The sequence below is a fragment of the Microcebus murinus genome, chromosome 3 (genome assembly GCF_040939455.1).
Source record: "Microcebus murinus isolate Inina chromosome 3, M.murinus_Inina_mat1.0, whole genome shotgun sequence".
Taxonomy (NCBI): domain Eukaryota; kingdom Metazoa; phylum Chordata; class Mammalia; order Primates; family Cheirogaleidae; genus Microcebus; species Microcebus murinus.
In genome coordinates, this window is record NC_134106.1 from 60,225,001 (window position 1) to 60,249,581 (window position 24,581).

Genomic DNA, 24,581 nt, shown 5'->3' on the forward strand with positions numbered 1-24,581 from the left:
GTAAATGGATATAAAATAATATTGTAAACTATGAAAGTTTAAACAGTGAGTATATTAATCAATAGAATCAATGATTCTTTTTTTTAACATATATTTATTGAGCACCAACTTTGAACCAGTCACTATTTACGTAGGTAGAAGGGATATATCAATTAAAAAAAAAGAAATTCCTGACCCCATGGAGCTTAATTTCCAATGAAGGAAAACACACACAAAAAAAGAAAAAAAGAAAAAAGAATTCAGGGTGAGTCTGAAACTTCAAATAATGTGATTAGGAAAGGCCTCATTAAGAAAGTAACATTTGTGCAAAGATTTGAAGTAGACAAATATTTGGGAAAGAACATTCCAGGCAAAGGGATCAGCACTTGCCATAATATGACCACTCAGTGGTTTAAAAACACAGCTAAGGAAGGCTCTATCATCTCTCATTAGGCTTTCTAGAGTATATATTCATTTAATTCAGGTAAACATTAGAAGAAGCAACAATAATGTCCACATACTTTCAACATACTACTTAAGAGTTCTTACAAACCACTAAATGAATAACATAGTCATCAAAAGAGAATGGCATGAAACAGAAAAGATGTTTTTCAAAAGGTAAACTGGCCTTACTTCTTTTCCCTCATGTTGTAGTTTTCTATTAGTATCCGTCACTTGATTCTGTGGAGAGAAGACAATTTAAACTCATAAAAAACAAATATTTAGACAATAGTTTAAAAAGATCAAAATTTTATATGGAAAGACTGGGGATACTTTACTTTCAGTATTCCACCACATGATGGTCCAGTGGCATTCTCTTATGTTTAAATTATATCAGCTTTTCTATTGGACATATATGATCTTCTGAACAATGAATAGAAAAATTTACTAATAGATATGTTGAGTTTAGAACATTCCAAACTAAGATATTATAATAAATAAAGATTACACTTTACCTTTGGAAAGAAAAGAGAGAAAAATAAAATAGAAAAACCTACCAAAAGTCTTACCATCTCTACAAAGTCTAGAAACAAATTTTATTATAGATAGTCCTCATTTCACCAAAAGTGCTAGAAAAGTCAGGTATAAATCAAACTTTTTAACTCAAGTCAAGGTTTCCCTATTTGTTTATTATTTTAATTTTAGAAAATGTTTTAACTTAATTCTTTTTGGATCATAATTCTTAACAGCTCCTAACCCTTCCATATTCCCATTTTTACAGTATAATCTCTCTATCTCTCAGATAGAGATAGTAAAAAATATGTGACTAAGCTCTAAACGATCTAGTTCATTTTAAAGAAACTGGCATCCACCTTTTTTTGGCATCTACTTTTGACATCTCAATTGATGTAAAAAAAAAAAAAGTAAATATATAGAATAGTAATTTCCTTATCATCTCAGACATTATCAAAACATAAACAATATTAACTTCTAAAATGTTTTTTCATAGAGGCTTTCTAGCCTTCCACCAATAACTGCATTAAACTTTTAATGCGCTCCCCTAACCCTAACCCCTAACATTTCCCATTATGTGTGCATGCACACCTGTGCATGTACATGCACAGACATGGTATGACATGCACTGTAAATGTCCAAGGAAGGGATATCATACAGAACATTTTCCAAACATATTTAACACTCCTTTATTGAAGATCTTCTCAAGGAACTAGTATTTCAAAAAACACACTTTTGAAATCACTGCTCTAAACTATATACTACACCTGGACTATCATCTTCAGAGCAGATTACTATATACAGTTCCTTTCAAAGACAAAATGAAATCCAACCTCCTCCAAAAAGCTTTATAAAATACCAGAAAAAGCAGCAAGAATCCCTGAAATTCCCTCTTTATTATTTACTTAATAGCTTCACATGTCCAATGTTTTGTGGATTTATTAGACTGAGCTCGATATGAATTAAGAGTGTGATATATCTGCCCAAAATGCAGATCTAAGACAATATTAATAGAAGCATTGTCTAAAACAGGGGTGGACAATCCATTTCTATAAGGGGCCAGATAGTAAATATTTTAAACTTTGCAAGCCATATAGTCTCCATTGTTAACTACTCAACATTATCATTGTAATAGGAATGCAGCCATAAATAAAATGTAAATGAAGGAGCATGGCTGTGTTCCAATAAAACTTTATTTACAAAAACAGGAGGCAAGCTGGATTTGGCCTACAGAATAACAGTATGCTGAGCCCTGGTCTACAATAAATGAGATGTAGGGTTATAAGATCACACTATCAGAATTACATTTAGATGTCATGTTTCAAGAAGGGCATTGACAAGCTGAAGCACAAATAGATATGAGTAGGTTTGGAGAGGGAGTCAAAGCCATACCACATGAAAAACAGATGAAGGAACTTTTAGCTCAGAGAGAGGAAAAATTATCATTTGGAGACACTATACACTATACCTGGATCCTATACATAATATACCATACCTGAACAATAATGACTGCCCTTCAAGTATTTGAAGAGCTATCAGAAGAAAGGGAGCTCCCTAAAAATTACTTATTCCTCAAACCAACAAATAGCTATTACTAGAAAACAGGATTCAGCTCAATGTAAGAAAAAAGTTTCAAGCAATGTAAATAAAAGTGGTATGGGCTGCCTTAAGTGATAGTGCTTAAACTCCTCATAGTAGTTATTCAATAAATTAGACTTTGTTTAAATCCTAAACTGGAGATCTAGAATTCAATCCTCCAGAGATACTCCTAAGTTCAGAATCATTGTCTCTACTAGAGTAGCCTTTTTATCTTATAAAGACACCACTTCTCACTTTTTTTTTTTTTACCTCAAACTCATTGTAAAAAATACATTTTCCACTGCAACTCAGTACACAAGTATTGGGAACACACAATTACACACAAAAACAATTTTCAAGAAACAATGTTTATCCTTACTGCATGTAATATATTTTTATTCTCTATTCCATTCTATTCTATTTAATTTTTAGTTAAAACTATTTGTCAATGCCGACTAAATTGATTTCTTGGAAACCATGGTTCTAAAACACATCCATAGGTACCAAACCAATACTTCTGGTAAGAAAGATAATAACTACTTCAATAGTATTCAACAACTATTTCAATGCATAACAATAAAAAGAAACTAAACCAAATATCTAGGATGCTACTTCTTTTGTTTCAAAGAACATAAATGGGGTGTGTGTATACTTCCATAAATATATGTGTGTATGTGCGTACACATGCTGTGAATCAAAATATAATGGGTATTCTAGAGTATAGTTTCTTTTCATTGTTATGTCAAAATAGTATTGACAGTAGTTGATACCTAACCTTTCCCATTTTCTAAACTCTTTTCTAGAGTCAGAAAACTCTACATTTCATAGTTTCTTGACCTAGGTCAAATCGATGCCCCTAGAGAAGAGCCTGCCAGGTATGCTGCTAGGCATTAATCCTCCTAGCCCTCAGAGTAACTTGTTAAAGCCTGAAACAGCCAAAAACCCTGAACTAGTAGCCTCCAGTTCAGACATTCCTTCAGAAGCATCCAGAGCAAGTTGAAATAATTTGCAACTCAAAGCAATTTGAAAGAATGAGAGGGAAGTAAGAGGAATAGAAGATGAGTACCAACCAGCAAGTGATATCAGCAATTAGTGAGCATTATGGGCAATGTTTGGCAGTACCCTGCCAAGGAGGTATTCCACCACATGACCATTCAATAACTAAAGACAGACCATCCTGCTGCCCATCATGGGCTATGAACCCAAGGAGCTAAGGGAGAAGAGTGGGATACAGGCGTCCAAGGAGCATAGAAAAGAACAGCATAAAATGACTATAGGAAGCTGAGATAGCTGGGTGAGGACAAATAACATACACAGCTCCTGGCAGGATATCCTGGCTCATATCTTTGTTTTCACACATTTCAGATAATTTTGTCCATGAGGCTGATCAGCCCCCAAAATTTCAGGATCACAAATGTATGGACCAACGAATAAAAGGAAGCACTATTAAAATTCTTTAATATAATTTCAAGGGGTACAATTTTTGAATAGATACAGAAATCGTTCAATTTTTTATTATCCACATCTGAGAAAAGGTTCTCTTGAATAGTGCCTAGGAAGAATTCAAAAAGGTCATCATTTTAAAAGTCTGGATGACATTTGCATGTAGTCATTTTAAGCATAAAACTAAATATTAAAAAAGTTATTTCATAGTAGCAAGTTTAAGTTTCTCATTTTAAAATTATGAAAAAAAATTTTAGAAAATATATATATATTCTTAATATATCCTACTACTATTTTTCTTAGTATAATCTGTAAAATGTACAGATTTTTTCCATCAAGCTCCATATTCCTCCAAGTACCCTCTAGTTTACCTCTATTGTGCTGTGACAAGAAAAAGGTTGGAAAGCACGCCCTAGAGGAATCGCTCTATGGGCTTCTCGACAAAGTCATGGAAAATTGTTCTCAATTTATATTCTCATGTATGTATACATTTTTTAGAGAGAAGATCCATGGTTTTCATGAGATTCAGGCCCTCCTCATTTTATTCCACATCTGAGTGACTAGTATTACCAACTACTGAGTCACCCAAACTAGAAACCTGAGATTCATGGGCTCTATCTAATAAGCTCATAAGCATCTCTGCAATCTGCCCCTTCCTCACAATCTCCTTAGTTTTAGGTCCTCAACATTTTTTTAACCTAGATTTCAACTTATTATTTTCCCACATTGAATGAAAATTTTTAGTGTGTATCCTATAACACTGAATTTTCTAAGTGACATTCAAAATTTTCACTTGAAACTATAAGAAACTTAAAATACAAAGACACTAATAAAAACATTAAGATTATCTATTATTCAGGAATCATTGATAACATTTTGGTATACAGTCTTTCAATCTTTTTTAATGCTTATTTATTTACATATAAAGTATGTGCGTATTTAGTTTATAAAAATAGAATCACATTGTTCATACTTTTTAATCTGCTTTATACATTAAGCAAACATCACTAATACTTTCCCATGTCAAATATCCTCTACAGTATATTATAATTTATTATTCTTCCAAGTAGATGTACCATAATTTCTTTTAGTATTCCTCCATTAAATAATTTTTAAGAACATTTTTAAGTTTTGCCTATAATAAAAATCGCCATATGACATCCTTGCATATACACCTATAGCCTTAGATAAATCATAAAACTATGTGGGATTTTCAGTATTAGTACCTATTGTTTAAATTTACATTCCTTTATTTCTAAATTGCACAGTTCTCTTATATTTTTTCTTATATAAATTGAATGTTAATGTGTACTTCTCAGTTTTCTATTAGAATATACATATATTTCCTATTCTTTTGTAAAAAATCTTTATATGTTAAGACTATCAACTATTTGCCATATGTATTTGTAAATATTTTTGATTACCTGCATTTTCATTTTTAATTTGTATGTAGAGTAGGTTCTTTCATTTTAATGTTGTCAAATCTATCATTTTTTTCTTTCCGATTCAGGAATTTTGTTTAGAAATGTACCGTGTTTCCCCGAAAATAAGACCTACCCATAAAATAAGCCCTAGCAGGATTTCTAAGCATTTGTGCAATATAAGCCCTACCCCAAAAATAAGACCTAGTGATGGGTGTGGCTATGCAGTGTGTCTGCATAACCCATGCATTTCCTCGCCTAGCAGTAAAGAAGACGAGCAGCCCTTCTCATCTGCCCCATGAAAGCTCTATTGCTCGACTTGAAAGATTGGGGCCAATGGTTCTAAAGGACCTAGAGTCGCAAGAAATTCAGATGGAATTTGGGGTTTCCAGAAGAAAACGACTTAACTATACTTGAATAAATGTAGATTGTTGTACCGTACTTAAAAAAAATAACACATCCCCTGAAAATAAGCCCCAGGGTGTCTTCTTGAGGAAAAATAAATATAAGACCGTGTCTTATTTTCGGGGAAACATGGTATTGACCCCTTCCCAAAATCACATAAATATTTACCTACATTTTCTACTATTTCCTTTATGGTTTTTGCTTTGTTATGTTTTTACCTTTAACTCTTTAGTTCCTATGAAATTAATTTTGGTATTTTGAATGAGGAAGAGATCTAACTTAGTTTAAATTAAAATAGATAAGCATTAAAGAACATTACAAATCGAAAGACTTACCTCTGGGGTAGAGAAAGCAACTGAGAGGGGTACAAAAGAGAGATTTAATTGTGTTAGAAATATAATATTTCTTAAGATGGCTGGATACTGTTGTATAGGCCCGTAAGTTCTTATTTAAAGCCTTGGGACCCAAGGTGTTTTGGACTTAAGAATGCTGTAGATTTTATAAAGATAATAAGGTATATATTGTCTATTATGTAATATCCCCCAATGGGTACTAGGATAGTGCCAAATAATCAAACATTAATATTTCTGTAGCAAAACATAAAAATTTATGCTAAACAAAAGACATTAAGAAATTTAATGGTTTCAGCCAGGAGTGGTGGCTCACGCCTGTAATCCCAGAACTTCGGGAGGCTGAGGTAGGCAGATCACTTGAGGCCAGGAATTTGAGATCAGCCTGGACAACATAAGCAAGACCCCATTCTAGAAAAAATTTTAAAATGAGCCGGGCATAGTGGCACATGCATGCACCTGTAGTCCCAGCTACTCAGCTACTCAGCAGACTGAGACAGGAGGATTGCTTCAGCCCAGGAGTTCGAGGTCACAGAAAGCTGTAATTGCATCACTGTACTCAAGATGCTATTTCTAAGAAAAAAATTTTTGATTTAAAAAAAATTAGTTAATTAATTAATTAAAATTTAAAAAGCCGGGCGCGGTGGCTCACGTCTGTAATCCTAGCTCTCTGGGAGGCCGAGGCGGGCGGATTGCTCTAGTTCAGGAGTTCGAAACCAGCCTGAGCAAGAGTGAGACCCCGCCTCTACTATAAATAGAAAGAAATTAATTGGCCAACTAAAAATATATACAAAAAATTAGCTGGGCATGGTGGCGCATGCCTGTAGTCCCAGCTACTTGGGAGGCTGAGGCAGGAGGATTGCTTGAGCCCAGGAGTTTGAGGTTGCTGTGAGCTAGGCTGATGCCACGGCACTCACTCTAGCCTGAGCAACAAAGCGAGACTCTGTCTCAAAAAATAAATAAATAAATAAAAAAGAAATTTCATGTCTCTTTAGGTCATGTTCTGTGGTCAAATGAGTTTTGAAATTATTGTACTTTTAGAATATAATATGTGATAGCCCACTTTGACCCTCAGTAAAAATGCTTCTTTGTTTTTCTTAACAATGTATTCTTTCAGATGAATTTTACACAGATTGTCAAATTAACCCTAAGCCCAGGAAAATCCTTTTAGGATTTTAATTCAAATTCCAGTTTTTAAAAAATCAAAAGCATGGACTGGAAAGAAGAAAATAAAATTGTTATTATTTGTAGATCACATGAGTGTTTACATAGAAAACTCAAAAAAACCCTGCATAAATTATTAGAAATAACAGAAGAGTTTAGTGAAGTAGTTAGATTTAAGATCAATAAGCAAAGTGAGTTATCTAAGATAAGTGAATTTGCTATGCCACGGACCAGACGAAAGTGACTAGCTTCCTTCCTGAATCTTAATCTGTCACATCAAGAAAGAAGCTTCATGCTTTGGTAGAAGACCCTCCACAACAACCACTGATATTTCTTCCTTTGGCCTAGATATTATGCTACAACGAATTCTACAGCAGTGCCCTGAAATTTTGTCATCCTACAATGATAGTTTTTATACAGCAGGAAGCAGATGATATGAAGAGTCAAACTGAGTTTTTGTTGAAAGAAACAGTTACTAATCACTGGTTCTGATTCACATGTAGTTATATTCCAATTAAACTCTTAAGTTTTTAGCTAAAGAGCTCCGATCTCTATTATCTCAATTCCTTTCATACTATATAAAAATCTTTACTATAAGTATATGATCTGCATTGTAGTCCCTATTCCTTTAATACTGATCAAAACCCCACCAACAATTTTCTCTTAGAGTTTCCTTACTTTGAGTTTCTGGGCTTCTCCTCTTACTTTCAGCAGTTCAGTTATAGAGTCCACAAAGCCCTGGTAATGAAAGTTGCACATTTTCTCAATTTCCCGGTCATGATTGCGGATGCGAGTTTCAAGCTTCTCCATGAATCGTCCATGTTCCTCACCATCATAGACAGACCTTTAAAAAAAATGGCATGAAAATTACACCACAGTTACTTGTAAGAAGGAGAAACAGAATTACAAACCAAAAGTAAATCAAATATCTTTGGAAAATAGATATTGAGGATACATAAACCACAAAGTAATCCAATTGTATGCTAATATTGCCTCAATGTAAAATGAGTATTTTTTAGGAAAATCCAAAATTTTGCTTTCTCATTCATTAAAAAATATTTGAATGATTGATAGTATTCATCACAGAAATCTCATCATAATATGAAAAGACTAAATTATAACACCCTTGTACTTTTCTTTTTCAATTAAACTAGTATAAAAAACCTCAATTTTGGTTAAACCCAAATATCCAATTACTCCATGGCTACATATTCAAGAAGCTGAACATTGCTGGAGAAAAATCACATAGCTGTGCTGGCTAGACTCAGTATAGCTATATAACTACAAATGTAAGTTAGGCACTCAATATCACTATAATCCTACCACAACTATCCCCCTAACTTCCCCCTCAAAATATCACTTTGTATTCTCCAAAATATTTTTATGTAGGAACCTTATTTTCTCCTCTCCTCAAATGTTCATCCCCTCACTCTCAGCTACTGCCCTGACTACATAACTTATAGAAAAAATAGACACAGAAAAGTATCTCTCCTTTCCCCACTAAAATCAACCAACCTACTTTTATCTGTAACTCCTACTCTGTCCACCCTCTTATAACAATAGAAGTAGTATTCCAAGCTCTTATCTGCAGTCAATCCTTCTTGTTCTCTCAAGAACTTTACCCTACCAAAACCTGCCCTTAACCACACATGCCCCTCCAGCTACCATCTCATTTCTCTGTTCTCCTTCCCAGCAAAACTTCTTTCCACTTCCTCGCCTTCTCACTTCCTTACCTTGCTGGAGTAAGCATTCACCTTACTCCACCTAATAGCATTTGATAGTCTCTCCTTCTTTAAACACTCTCTTCAATGATACTTCACTAACATGGTTTCTCAATCTCCTTTCTCAACTCTTCTCTTCTATCACAATATTCCTAAAACCCCTTCTCTTCTCTATCTATGTTCTCTCAAGTGACACCATCTAATCCTATAGCTTCAAAATACCACCTATATAGTGCTGACTTCCCAATCTATACCTACAAATCAGAGCACTTAACTGAGTACTAGATTCATATATCCAGCTACTATTTAACAACTCCAGTTAGATTTTTTAAAGCCACTTCAAATCTAACACAGGGGAAAAAAAAATCTTAATTATCAACCTATCTCCACTCCCAAATTTATTCCTCTCCAAATTTCCTAAGCACAAACTCATTCCATCACAAATAGTGGCACCATCCACTTGCCCAAACCAAAAATCCAGGAATTATTCCTAATCTATCTCTTTCCATCATACACCCCATCCAATCTATTAATAAGTCCTGACAATGCAACCTCCAAAACATGTCCTACAATTGACTGTATCCCACCACTTCCACTAAAATCCTAGTCCAAATCTATATTATCACCACACTGAACTAATGCAATGGCCTCCTAAGAGTCTCTACTCTATACTTCCCCTCTTCCTTGCCCCTGCCACAGTACAAACACTCCACACAGCAATTAAAAAGATCTTTTAAAAGCGGTAACTCAGATGTATCCCCCATATCAATCTCTCCAATGGCTTCCTTTTACAAAAAGAATAAAAATCTTGAATCTTTATTATGGCCTATAAGGCCCTATATAATCTAGCCTCTGATTATCTCTCTAACCTCATTTCTCTCCTCTCTCTAGTTCCCACCTCAATCTCCTTCTATCCTCTATGCTCCACCTACACTGGCTTTTTTTTTAGCTTCTTCGTGCCCTCAGGATTTTGTTTTGCTGTTTTTATGCTAGTAACGCTTACCCCCTCTATCTTTGAACAATCTCCTCCTCACCATTGTCCATGGTTTGTTGTTTGTCTCTTCTCAAAACCCACCCCAACTAGATTATAAGCTCAAAGGTAAGAACTTTGTCTGCCATATTAATCACTGTACCTCTACAACAGTGCCAGACAGGTAGTAGGCAATAAGTAAACATCCATTGGCCAACAAATGACTAGCAGGGTCTCTAAGACCTCTTTGATCGGTTCAACGAATACACATTTGCTCACTGCCAACATTTTCTGGTTTTATAATCACTTGTAGGTACCAGATCATACCCTGATCCTGAGCATCAGAATGCACACTTTCTTCATTAGGTCATTTCCACTGCCTAAAACTCAGCAGTAGCCAAAGATAAAACATATGTAGTCATGCACCACATAACAATATATCAGTCAGTGATGGACCACAGGTACAAAAGTGGTCCCATAAGACTGTAATAAGGCTGAAAAATTAACTATGCCTAGTGAAGTTAAACATCATAAACATAGCACAACACATTATCTTTTTTATGTTTAGATACACAAATACTTACCATTGTGTTACAATTGCCTACAGTATTCAGTACAGTAACATGCTGTACAGTTTATAGCCTAGGAGCAATAAGCTATACCATATAGCCTAGGTGTGTAGTAGGCTATATACCATCTAGGTTTGTAAGTACACCCTATCATGTTCACACAACAAAAAAAAATGCCTAATGACACTTTTCTCAGAACATATCCTGATGCATGACGACACATGTTTGGCTTCTGGTGAAGATTCTAAACACTTACTTCAGAAAAAGCAGAATAATCAAGATTCATTCTCGTTCCTTTGAAGTAAAGAGAGATCATCAAATAAATTACAAATAATCCCTGCTTTGATGAGTAAGAAAACTGTAGAATAACCATTTGCCTGAAGGACCTATTTGGAATATACAAGACAGAATCTACCATAGACATTTCAACTAATCTCAAATAAGCTTAACTTTTCCTCTTTCAATGAATGGAAAAGAAAAATTCCATGTAAAGATACTCATATTCCAGGCCAGGTGCAGTGTGGCTCATGCCTGTAATCCTAGCACTCTGGGAGGCCAAGGAGGGCAGATTACTCAAGGTCAGGAGTTCAAAACCAGTCTGAGCAAGAGTGAGACCCTGTCTGTACTAAAAATAGAAAGAAATTAATTGGCCAACTAAAAATATATACAAAAAATGGGCCAGGCATGGTGGCACATGCCTGTAGTCCCAACTACTCGGGAGGCTGAGGCAGAAGGATTGTCTGAGCCCAAGAGTTTGAGGTTGTTGTGAGCTAGGCTGACGCCACAGCATTCACTCTAGCCTGAGGAACAAAATGAGACTCTGTCTCAAAAAAAAAAAAAAAAAAAAAAGATACTCATATTCCTTGACATTTGGAGAATGGGAAGAATCACTGAGAACTCCTCACCCTAAATGGCATAAGCTGACAGTATTATTCAATATTAGACGACATCTTGGTTTCAAATTCAGTACACCGTGATTCAGTAATATTTCTAAGTTAGGTAGCAAGTCTAGGTAGAAGTTACGGAAAATTTCCTTTTTTTTCCTTCAAAGATCTACATTAACATCACAGAACACAACCTGTGGAGAAGAAAATCTCAAAGCCAAGAAATTCAGAACTTATATTAATAATGCCTCCCTAAGCTCCCTGAACATCCTATTTAAAAACAAACAAACACACAAAAAACAGAAATAAAAAATCAAAGAAAGGAAACATGGATTTTAGGTGCCTGACTATGCTCTTAGCACTGTAATTAACTAGCTATGAGTCTTTGGCCAATTGAGTTAATCTCTCTGGTTCTCTTTCCCATTTAGAAAGAAGAATCAATTACAATTCTCTGAAGTACTAGCTTAGAAACTTTAAGTTTCTACAATTCGCCTCCTCTTTCAAATTCAATTAGTAGTGTAAAGATCACACATTTTTAGAATAATGTAGAGGTAGTAATTCCAAACAAAGAAGTTTCTACCTCCTTATCACTACCCCCTATCTATTTCTCCTATCTTAGGATCTTTATCATTCTAATATTCTCTTTAATTATAATGTCGAATAACATGAAAGGTTTACAGTTGATCCCTAGAGTATTTTGAGAATTAAAAAGTCAGAATAAAATGTAAAATGCACATATTTAAAACAAGGAATATGGACTACACTTAGTATACTTGTGTTATATAGGTAAGCCTCAGAAAATCCATGATTCCCAGATTCTGTGTGGATTTTGTATATATGTATACACATACATGCATTTTTTTAAAGAAAATTTTCCCATAGTTTCCATCTGGTTATCAACCACTGACTTAAAGGTTTTGTCTCAAATTGTCTAGCAAAAGAAAAGACAATTATGAATTAATCACTACCTAACTGTTCACCTTGAATCAAGCATATCTCAGTATAACTCCTTGCTATCCAATATAGCAGATATAAAAGACTAAAAACAAAAATAAACAAGGTTTAAACTGTGGAAAGGTCAGAGATCTCATGCTAACCTAACAGTGGCAATCAACCTTGTAGTTAAACAGTGTGGCTTTTTTTCCACTTTTAACAAATGACTTAAAGTAGAGAAAGACTGCCATCTAGTGATAGCCCATCTCTAAAATTCCTTAAAACAATGTGGCCAAATAAACAGAACTGCTTAAAAAATCTAAAAACTAAAAAAGAAAAAAAAAAAATCTAAAAACTGAATTTTATACTACTTTTTGGCCAAGGACTTATAGCTAATTATTAAATGATATGTAAAGTACTCTAATGTTTAAATTTCCATTGCTATTAGAAAGCAAGAATTTGAGAACAAAATCATGGTCTTTTGACATGTCCAGGTATGTCAAAGTGAAACAAGAGTATCTATGGAATGAACTGCACCACTGGTTTAATTATTTGTGATAATCTCAAGAATATTCTAGTACTTAACAGAAGGTAAACAAGAAGAAATGCTTAGAAATTAACAATAACTTTTTATAGCCTACATTTTGACTCAACTAAGTAAATGCTGACCTAGAGAGGCTGATTCCCAAAAATCCCCCAAATAAATTTTACAATTTATTGTAAACCCCCCCACATTTTTACAAAAAGTAAATTATCCTCCTAGTGTAAATATCTGATGCACACTTCTAAACATCATATGGGTACTATATCCATCTCCCAACCTAGATTTCATGAGCGTATTAAGAGACAGATTTTAACTTGTAAAATGGCACTTGGGGAATTCTATTCAACAAATATTAATATTTACCATTCCTGTGTACCAAACCACTACAGGATTGTATCACTTGCATAGAGCCTGTATCCGCTCAAATTTGCTTGTCAAAAAGGGGGGGGGGGAGATAATGTTATGAATATTTTTATTTCATTTAAATCCCATGTACCTTATTATTAGAAATCCCATGTACCTTAAATTAGAAATTATTCCCATTTTATAAATGAGAAACCTGAAACCCAAGAAGATAAAGTAACTTGCCAAGTTCACACAGTTAAAAAGTGTCCTCTCTAGTACATCAGTCTGTATCCTGTTAGTGCAAGGAAAGCAAGCAAATCACATGGGCCCCCAACACATTAGAAAGAGGTTTTAAAATACAAAGTTCTCATTGTACACTCAAGGAAACTGAGGCCAAGAAAAGTTAAATGCCTTAATTAAAATTACATTGCTTGTTATTGATACAGCTAAAACTGACTCCCAAAGAAAACACAATTTAAAAAGGCTAATGCAGGCCAGGCGCAGTGTCTCACGCCTGTAATCCTAGCACTTTGGGAGGCCGAGGTGGGAGGATCGCTTGAAGCCAAGAGTTCGAGACCAGCCTGTCTCCAAAAAAAAAAAAAAAAGCTAATGTAATATGAAGCCCAACACAAAGCTAAGTGATTTTAAAAAGAGACAAACTTCTAATTCCAGATGAGTCAGTTGCCTATTAGTTGTAATTATACAACTACTATTCTCTTTTTCTTCCTACTGGAAGAGTCCCAATTTGTTTTGGTATTTTACCTTCCATCATACCACAAGGGTTAAATACTATTTAGTCTGTAAAACAACCATAGTAATTCCAGTCCTCTTGTCAGTGGTCAGTTAACATAAGGACACATGACACAACTCTCACCAATGAGAAGTAAAGGGAAATCTAGCAGGGAGAGTCCAAGAAAAGGTTTTCTTTCCTAAAGGATGCAAGAAAACTGATTTTCCTAATTTGGACATTGCCCTATGAAAGCATAATGCCTGAGATACAGCAACCATCCTATGATGTGAGGAGATATGCCTCTTTGGATGGCAAAGGGGAAAGATGAAAAAACACTTGGGTCCTATCTCCAGAAATCATGTTATATGACTTAAATTTCCTATTGTTTAAGTCACTTTCCCTTGATACACGGTTATGTGCAGAGGAAAGTATCCTAAAATTGTTATTGTACATTATCTTAAATGTACATTATCTAAGTCTTCAAAGGTAGCAGGCAAATGAAACAATCAACAGCAAGTCAGAGTCTACACATTGCTAAGGAATCTTGTTCTCTGGATTGTTCTTCCCCCCTTTTTTCCAGTTTAGTTAAGAATAATTTCCATCCACCCCTCAAATCTCAACTTGCATGTTACTTCTTCTGGGAAACCCTCCCTAATCACATAGACTCTGTTATGTGCTCCTCCTTTGTGATTATCACCATCACAGAATCTTTTAAACTATATTCCGATTGTCCATTCACTTGTCAATCTCCCCATACTAAATCTTTAATCTCCTTGTGGGTAAAGACTGGGTCTTACCCATTTTATCTCCACCTCCTAGTATAGACCCTGGCACAGAGGAGATCCTCCATGTATGCTGAAGATGGAGAAAGAGAAGGACGGGTAAGAGACTAACTGACATGGATTTACAGTTGTTTCAAAGGTTGATGCAAAAGAGTATCACATCATACAAAGCATTATGTGTTGAGATGTTTTCAGAACCACGGAGAACTTCAAAACACAAAGGGCTGAACATTTTGTTTTCTGTTTTTTATTAATCCAAGAAAAAAATTCCAGAGTTTATTCTGGTCTTTTCTTTTTCATATATATGTTTTTCAACTTCTGTCAAGGTTTTAGTCCTCAAACATTTTCTTTTCATTAAGTTCCATAAAAGCATCATTAGTATTTCTGTTTATTCCAAAAGTTAAAAATAAAGTGGAAAAACAGATTTGAGCATGATGTTGAAAGAGAAACTGCAGGAGGTCAAAGGGAGTTTAAAGTCCTTTTTCCTTACTTCAGTTTGTCTATCAATTTAATTCAGACTTTAGTATTATAATTTGGATGTTCTGGGTGCATTAACAATGAAATAGATCAATGTATATCATTATCAATGACAGGGTAAGCATATGATAGTTAATGAATTCTAAGCTGAACACTGTATCCAAATGTTTTTGTATTGCCACAGAAGATAAAATACATTCAAATCCTTTTCCTCCTTGAAGATACCAAGGTATCCAACTGGCTTCACCAAGACAGTCCATGCAACCAAATAAATGTTGTGATGGAGATCTTCTGCAAAGTAGGAAGAGAACCCCAATGATGGCTATTTTCAGAGGAATAAAAACATGGTGAAGTAGTTTCAACTGGCACCTAGCCAAAGGGCCTACTAAAAACCTGGTTTTGGTTAAATACCACAGGAAAATGGAGAAGGGAAACTTGTCACATAACATCAGTCAAATCAACGACAGACTATTAGCAAATAAACTAATGAAAACAAGGAAACTCCAAATTAAGGATACAGAGACTGCCATAACTACTACTATGAAAATGTCACACTGTTAGAACAATTAATCACCACCAGTAACTAAAATTACAAAGGCACAAAAGGGTATATTAGTGGCTTCATTTTGTCCTTTGTATCAATTTGTGTTAAGTGCAAAAAGATGTATTGCTTTGCATCTTTTGGTGATGGTCATGAAATCTGGCAGGTAAAAATTGGATCATGGATATTGCTGCCAATTATAAGATATAAAAGAGTACTTCTATAGGCTAGTGATGCCCATCAAATAAAACCTTGGAAACTGCTGAAAGTGGAGTAGTAATATAGTTGGTACATACAGGATTATAATACACTTGGTAGATTAACTCTGGTTTCATTGCATGGAATTCAATGTGTCAAGTTACTTAAACATGCAATGTTCGGGCTAAATAAAACTACCAATTCACATAATATCTGCCACCACCATAATGAGTCTGAATCTAGGATATGTTGATAAAACTCTTCAAGATTTTTTCCAAAAGATATTAAGTATTTAACTAAATACTCTGAAGAGATGTAAATATTAAGAGACTATATATTAATGTTTAAAACACTACAGAGTCTCAAATGCCCCAGTCTTAAAATTATTATGATGGTTCCAACGACAGAGGTAATCATGGTATTATTAATAATAGAGATAAACAAACCAATGGTAAAACTGGTATGGTAAAAGCACTGCAGTGAATAGTCCTGGTCTGCTTATGCATGTAGATTCAATGTGGGCTTAACAAAATAAACCAACCAAATTTCCTCAATCAATGGATCAAACTCCAATAAATAAGTACCCTCATTTGTAGATGTGTATGCAGTATATACTATATATGTATGTATACATAGATACATATAAATGTATATTATATATAGTATGTATGCTATATATGTATGTGATACACATGTACATATCTCATACACATACACACATTTTTCTAATTTTCTGAGAAAGAACCAGACCTAACAATACGACATTCAGCTCTTGGTCCAATTTCATCCTTAAGTGGTTGTGTACTGATGATACCCCATGGCCAGAAGTGACCACAATTTAAAATCTTTAAGTCTATAAACAATGAAGTCCCTGAAAGAGGTTAGATGAAAGGTATCAAAACAATTTCCAACCTAAAAAGTGAGGGAGAACAAAGTAGGCAAAATAGAATGAAGTTTTATGAACAATATGGAAAACTGGACATACCATGAAAAACCTTTCTATTATCAAACTCCTATAAATGCAGGATCAAGTTTCTAAATCTTATTCTTAAATGCACTCTAAGAAGTACATTTCCTCTGCCCTGCTGTATTTCAGATAAGACATTTGGACCAGGAAAGTTGCCTAGCAAGAGCTATTTCCCTCAGTGAATTAATGCCAAGCAGAAAATAAAATAAGAAAAATCCCTAGAGGATTAAAAAAATAGGAAGAGGAATCCAGATTCTGTCAATCACCTATAACCTAATGTTTCTATTTTATAGCCATATAGAAAACAAAAGACAGCCTATAGCCCACATAGGATAGGAGTCAAATCAGAGGCCTCCAAATGAATAAAGCCATGATACCTCCTTAGTGAAAGATAATGGAGAAAAACACTTCCCCATAAAAGGAGACTTCAAGGAAACTTGCCTGTCTGGTATTGGCTGCAGGTGGGGGAGGGGAGAAACTCCCATAATCTAAACACAAATCAACCTTCTCAACAAAGGGAGGCCCATATTCATACTATTAATATTCTCTACGTGATCTAAGAAATCTCAAACTGAGAATTTATTTTAAAAGTAGTTCCAGTCTGGTTATTAGTACCCCCAGATAACTGACTGAACAAAGGCAAATCTTCTCTGGAGAAATACACCCTAACCCATACTTCTAAGAATTCTCACAATGAAGAAGTTTTGAACTAGAACTTTGAGTTTGAACTAGAACTAGAATATTGTTTTGAACTAGAACTTAAGTATCAAAAATCACAAAATACAAGGAAACAAAGTATACAAACAAGAATATAAACAAGTATATAAACAAGTATATAAACAAAGTATATAAACAAGAAGAAACACAAATAGCAGAACCAGACTCGCAAAGGCTTAAAAATTAATATGTATGTAATAAAAATAAACATGTAATATATTTAAAGAAACATAAGAAGGAATTATACAAAAAAGTACCAAACTATCAAAAATGAATAAACTGGAAATGAAATATAGAACTTTTAGAATAAAAACTATAATAAATGATTATTTGAAATTTAATAAATGGAAGGGGCAATATTTAATGGGAGATACATATGAAATATAAAATGCAGCCCAGAGAGACAAAAGATGGAAAACATCACAGAGGAGACATGGAGAACAGAATGGGTTTAATGGGATTTTTAGTAAGAATTGACAGACAGGTAATATTCAAAAAAATAGCTGTGAAGTTCTCAGAATTGATAAAAGATATAAGTAATGTGATCCTCAAAATAAGAAGACAGACCCCTATAAGCCTTATTCAAAGCAGTCCCCCAAAAGAAAAAGGGTGCTCTTCCCTGTTTAGTTGCATCTATCAAACATTTAGAACTGGCTGCTTATTTATCCCTTCTCTTCACAACTCAACTTCAGTAACATGTAGAACCTTACTATGATGGAGCTAATTATACAAATATACAGACCCTTAGCCCATTTGAACTTATGGTATGTCTTTATTAGCTCATTGTTCTGTTATATACAGCATCTATTCCAAACTGTTGCTATTCTCTTTAAGATCCCAACCTCAATCCTATAACTTTCTTTCACGAGAAACAACTTTTAACACTTTTATTTCATAAACAAAATTCAGGCTTATTAGGCATGAATGTCCTTAACTTCCTGCATTCCAATATACAAGTCTATTGATATCTCTATGTACCCTTACATTTGTTCCTTGCTATCTCAAAGGAATAAATATTCCACCTTAATGTAAAACTAATCCTATGCTCTAAAAATCTCATTTCTCTTCCACTCCAGGAATGTTACTCCATCAGTATTTTGGAAGGAAGGAGAGAGGTATTGCTCTGTACTTTCAAATGTTTACCTCTACCAACTTCTTTCAACAAAACATGTTTCCATTTTAACAAAACACCACCCATTATTTTAAAAGAGGAAAAAAGGTACTAAATTAAAATCGCCCTTCTGATAAATTCCTTTCTGATATCTTTTCTTTTTCCTCTAGCTCTCTCCTTTCTCAGTTAAGATCTTAAAAGAGCACTCCATATTCACCGCCTTAATTTCCTCAAATTGGAAATCCAATGTGACCTGTTCTTATATATATCACCCCAATGAACCTATTCTTGCTAAAGTCAATTAAAGCCTACTAATTGTCAAACAAATATTCACTTTTAAGTTCATTTATTTGACTCCTGTATATGCCACTACTAACCATTCCCTCTTCTTAAAATCTCTATTCCCAGGGCTTTTATTACATTCCTTTGGTTTTCCTCCTTCACATTCTCCTTCAGTAACTCTTCTTCTGGCCCTCAATACCCATTTGGCCTTCATTTCCTCTCACTCTTCATGTATACACCCTTAGAGATCTCATCAATACCTCAGTTTTCACTATTAAACATCTCTGGTTCCCATATCAATAACACCAGGACATATCTCTGTCAAGTCCTATAAACCCAAATATCCAACCACCACTCATCATCAAAGACATCTCAAGCTATGCATGTAAAAAACTGAATTCAGTGCAATGATGTATTTGTCAACACATCATTCTGAAAAAAATGTGTGTGGTGACTTCTGTGACTGAACACATGATAATATCTCCTTGTCTTTGATCCCTATTTCCCCAGAGGGCATGTTTCAACATTTTAGCTCCTTCTCTTGAGGCCTTCTGTGCTAATGCTGCATCTTTGTACAATGAGTTTGCTTAGTTGAGACAATAGCTATTGTATGCCCTTTTGCTGTACTTAATCCTACTGTGATTCCCTGTAAAGACATAAGCCTTTGTTCTGAAATATTGTAAATTAGGACTCTTCCAATGTTGAGATATAAGTTTCTTTCTCTGGCTTGCATTTTGTCTGTATAAGGGGAGGAGTTTAATCAGATTGCCAATCTGGGAAGTTTCCTTCCTCCCTAAAAAAAAAAAAAAAAAAAAATTGAATTCAGCTGTGCGCAATGGAGTATACCTATAGAACCAGCTATTCAGGAGGTTGATGTGGGAGGATCCCTTGAGCCCCAGAGTGAGAGTCTGTAGTGAGCAATGACTGCACCTGTGAATAGCCACTGTACTCCAGCCTGGACAACATAGCAAGATCTCACCTCTAAAATAAAATAAAAACAAAAGAGTTTTAAAAATGAATTCATTGACTTTCTACCCAAACCCATATTTCCCCCATCTCAATTGAACACACCACCAGCCACTCAGTTACCTAACCTAGAAATATGTCAGTTAACCTTGACTTCTCACTCAACCACACACCTCCCCACAAAACCAGTCACCAAGACCTACCAATGCTGCTAATTCCATATTGTCTCTTCTATGCTTTTCTCCCTCCCTATCTTCCCCTGCTACTGCCTTGGCTCATGTCCTCATTATTTCTCTTCTGAACAACTGTTTTCACCCGTCCCCTTATTTCCCTAACAATCCATCTTCGATATTTCTTGAAACTCACAAACACACACATGCACACACATACACAAAGCTTCAGTATTCTGCCTCAGGATCCCGTCCAAAGTCCCTATCAACATATGTAAGACCCCTCCATGCCCAGCTTTATCTCTGAATACTCCTTACATTCACTCTACAACTCTACTTAAAGTTCCTTGAGTATGGTATGTATTCCCTTTGCCTGGAATCTTCTTACCATCACTTTATCTGGTGAATTCCTACTCATCCTTCAAGATTCAGCTCAAAACTCAACTATTCTATACAACTTCCCTACTTAATACAACTACTATAACATAGTATAGAAGTTCCCCTTCTTAACAAGATCAAACCTAAGAAACTGCTCATGAAACCAAAGAGATTTCAAGGTGTTTAAGCTTGCACTCTCTGGAGATACTTACATCAAACAAGATTGTGAGTCCATTCTTCAAAGATTCAAATTGAAGACTACTTTTCTCCTACTTACCAATATGCTGTTATTAGGCATCTTTTCCTAAAAAGAGGCCAATTTCATCTATAGTAAAAATTTGCTGCAGTATGTAATAGTCTAGTTTTAAGGAATATATTTTTTAAAATGATAAAGCAAAAATCTGTTGAAGTGCCTATCCCTACCCTTGATAAGAAGTGTAGTACATGGATATAAGATAAGAGTTATTCCTCAACAGCCATAGTATAATCATTTATCATCTGGCCCTCACTTTGACACTGTACAAATCTGAACTGGCCTTGAACCTATGAAACCACATGTGTTGTTGGAGTTAAATTTTACCAGAAGCACTATCATTTTGTTTTACCTTAAAGTTCTTGAACAAATGCCTAGTATTATCCTAAAGTTACATTAGGATAATGGGCCTAAAAGTGAATGGGTACCACTAACGACATTCACTGGTGGAAGGCAAACTTAATATCCTTTTGCTTTGAAATGTTTATTTGTTCATATTTTTGAAAGGGTACTACAATGAACACTCTACACAGTAATGATTTATTTACATGTCTATCTCTCCTACTGGACCATGAGTTCCTTGAGGGTTTACACCTGGAACAATGAGCATATCTCACAGAGAAGGCATTATAAAGTGACAAAGGACCTAAAAGTAGTACCCAAAAATGTTTCAACATTTAAACTTTCCACGAAGACAAGCACTAGATTTAAATAATAATAGTTCTTACCAAAAAGTAAATTCAAGTTCTAGCAATGCAAATAATTTGCACTGCAGCTAAAATGCCAAATGCTATTTTTTAAATAAAAAAAGAAGGAAACAGAGGAATAAAAGAAGGAACTTAGAAGGTTCAAGGAAATCAATTATAGGAGGAGAGTAGTATCTGGGAATAATTTGTTATTGCCCTAGCTCTCCTCTAACCTTCCCTGGAAGCTAGGAGAAGGAAGATGATTAAACTGCAACAAGACCTGGCTCTGAAGAGAGCTGATGTTTCTGGCCCTAGCTGCCAACAGAAGGGGGAGGGTGACAGCAGCCCCTAAGGGCTTTTAGAAAAAATTACTTCCAGGTGGAAATTTTTTATGGTACTGTGAAGCCTGGAGCCATTTTTTCCTTTCCTTCTTAACTATTGATGATTAAACCACGGACAATCACGCTGCAACAATGGAAACAGTTAGATAGCTCCCAAACATTATGGTTACATGCTCTAAATTACTGAATTAACTCTCAAAAGAGAGAAAAAATTCATTGGCAAAGTCTTTTTTTCTTTTAAAGGAGAGGGTGGGGTGGAGTCTGTTAAAGATTTATATTTGATAGAATATAAAAGTAGCCAAGAACTCAGTATCATAATGATAAACATCAGCCCCATGCCAAACCTACACACTATATGTACAGTCAAAGAACTAAACAGAAGACAATGCTAACTGTCTTGCTATTTAGCAATTTTTCATTGCTTTATTTTGGCCTGGATTAAGCATTCTATTAATAGGTTATCATAGTAGTGTGTAGTGTATAGGGAAATCTTGCCACACAACTTGTGGGAGACTTAGGTTGATTTATACCTGATTATGATTCTGAAAAAAATTCCAATGTATATGTCTGAGTTAGTAGTAACAGCTCAAGAATATTAGCAGAAAAAAGTTACTTAAGTATCAACTCATTCAAAAAGCACAGAAAAACAGAGATCAATCATTTGGCCCAGCAATTTAATCTAGGCAATCTTAATATACCAGTATCACCCAAACCATTAAAGGACAAATCCAGCTCAAAATTACAAAATAATAATAAAAGTAAGCATTTTAAAAATATGTGCCAGGAACCTCTACTAAACATTTGATATATACTAACCCACTCCTCAAAAATAATCCTAGTAAAGTATAATAGTTATTGGGGTGAGGGAGAGCATGGGCAATATATGTAACTTTAACACTTGTACCCCCATAATATGCTAAAATAAAATAAATAAATAAATGAAAATAAAAATAAAGTATAATAGTTATTATCATCATTTTTGCATACAAAGCAACCTTTCTCACACTGCAAATACACAAAAACATTTACCTTTCCCAGGTTGCCACAATTATATCAAGGATAATACAACAAAAGAAAAAGGATGAGGGAGAGGAAAGGAAAGATGGTAAAGAAGAAGAGGAGAACAAGAGGAAAGGCATGGTAAAAGAAAACACAATAGGATAAAAAAAAAAAACATATACACACTCAATATGAAGGTAAACATGTCTAAATATTTTAATTCACATCTCTAGAAAAAAATAAAGGACAGAGAGAAAAACAGCAAAATAATACAAATGGCAATGTTTAAATGGTACAATTGTGACTTTTTTCTTTTTACTTTTCTATTATTTTACATTTTATTTAAATAAATATGTATTGCTTTTATAATTGAAAAATGAAAATACATTCTTAAAAGTTTAGAATATAATAGTATCTCGTTCATAGCAAATGCTCAATAAAATATTAATTGAAATAAAAACCAAACAAGAACACTCCAGGGTAACTAGAGGTCTAATTTTTAATAATTATCCAAAATAAAATAAACGCTAAAAAAATTGTGGAAGTTAACAATAACAAAATGGAATCACTTATGTCAAACCCCTAACCAAAGTGGAGTCAAGGAAGGCTGTATAAAGCAGCAGCTCTCACACTTGCTCTCATGCTTGCCTTCCTGAAATACCTGTACTCCTTGCTAATACCTTATAAACAGAACAAACAGAGCTTATCATAGGAATTCCCTCTGGCCTGCAGTATTTCAGATAAGACATTTTGACCAGGACAGTCAAGAGCTATCTCCCCCAGTGAATAAATGCCAACTCCTACAGTAATTTCCTGAGACCAGTGAGATTTGTTTCAAAGCAGTTTACATGGACATCTCTTTGCCTTTAAAAACTCCACTTTGTCCCAATTATCTTCATGTGAGCATATGATTGTCATAGCATGCACATCCCAGGTTGCAGCCCTTTGCTATACCCAAATAAATTATTTTGTTCTAGAGAACCTATCTCTCCTAGTTTCTTTTTGAGGTTGACAAATGAAATGAGAATTTCTTCTTAAATCTAACCCTCACAAACTCAAGAAGCAATCAGCACTAGTCAGAACTTTACAAATTCAGTATCTTTTCCATATTCAAATCTCTTGTTATTGATCATGATCTCAAAATGGTTTTAAAATGTAAATTATGTTTGACATCCTGAAATTCTTGATTTTAAAACCGATGTAGCAGTTTCCTAGATCTCTTCCATTGCAACTAAAAAGTCCATCAATTAATGTTCTTTCATTATCCCTCTAATAGGAGGAGGAAGAGACTAGTCTCAGTAGTAATTATGATGGAACCTGTGACCTATTACTAAGTAACTTGATTTGAGAACTGGAAAAATAGGACACTTTCTTTTGCTTTCTAGTCCACTAATATGATATACAAAGAATGCCTTACCAACATCATGGAACTATTTACAAAAAAAATTTCATGTTTTAGACAATAATAAATCTGGTCCCCCTCCTCTCATATTATGCCATGTTTCCATTAGAAATTGATATTGTGGCTCCATAGCTAAGGGGTTAGAGCGCTGGTCTTGTAGAAGCCAATACTGTGCCATTTTTTCATAGAAGAAGTTGTTTGAGAATTGTATAGAGCAGTCCATTTTAATGATCTCTCTTTAGTGTAGAAATGTACAGGGGAAAACAGTAATCTCAGAGATGATACAGTTCAATTTCACATATGACAATTCTTCCCAGATAT

At 34.5% G+C, this 24,581-nt stretch overlaps 1 protein-coding gene and 1 non-coding gene across 3 annotated transcripts in view; one reads left to right on the plus strand and one right to left on the minus strand.

Moving 5' to 3' along the window:
* EXOC6B (exocyst complex component 6B) overlaps positions 1-24,581 on the minus strand; it is a 563,942-nt gene that overhangs the window by 470,538 nt on the left and 68,823 nt on the right. The window contains exons 2-3 of one of the 2 annotated variants that reach the window (XM_012750057.2): positions 7,973-8,138; positions 613-660 (exon numbers count right to left, since the gene is read on the minus strand). In XM_012750057.2, the coding sequence (XP_012605511.1) occupies positions 613-660; positions 7,973-8,138 (214 nt within the window). Of the gene's footprint in view, positions 1-612; positions 661-7,972; positions 8,139-24,581 lie in introns of those variants that run through there. The other variant, XM_012750059.2, reaches the window with a different exon arrangement.
* On the plus strand, positions 19,468-19,537 carry LOC142870347 (small nucleolar RNA SNORD63). Its single transcript, XR_012918758.1, has one exon. It is a non-coding gene; the product is annotated as a small nucleolar RNA SNORD63 (small nucleolar RNA).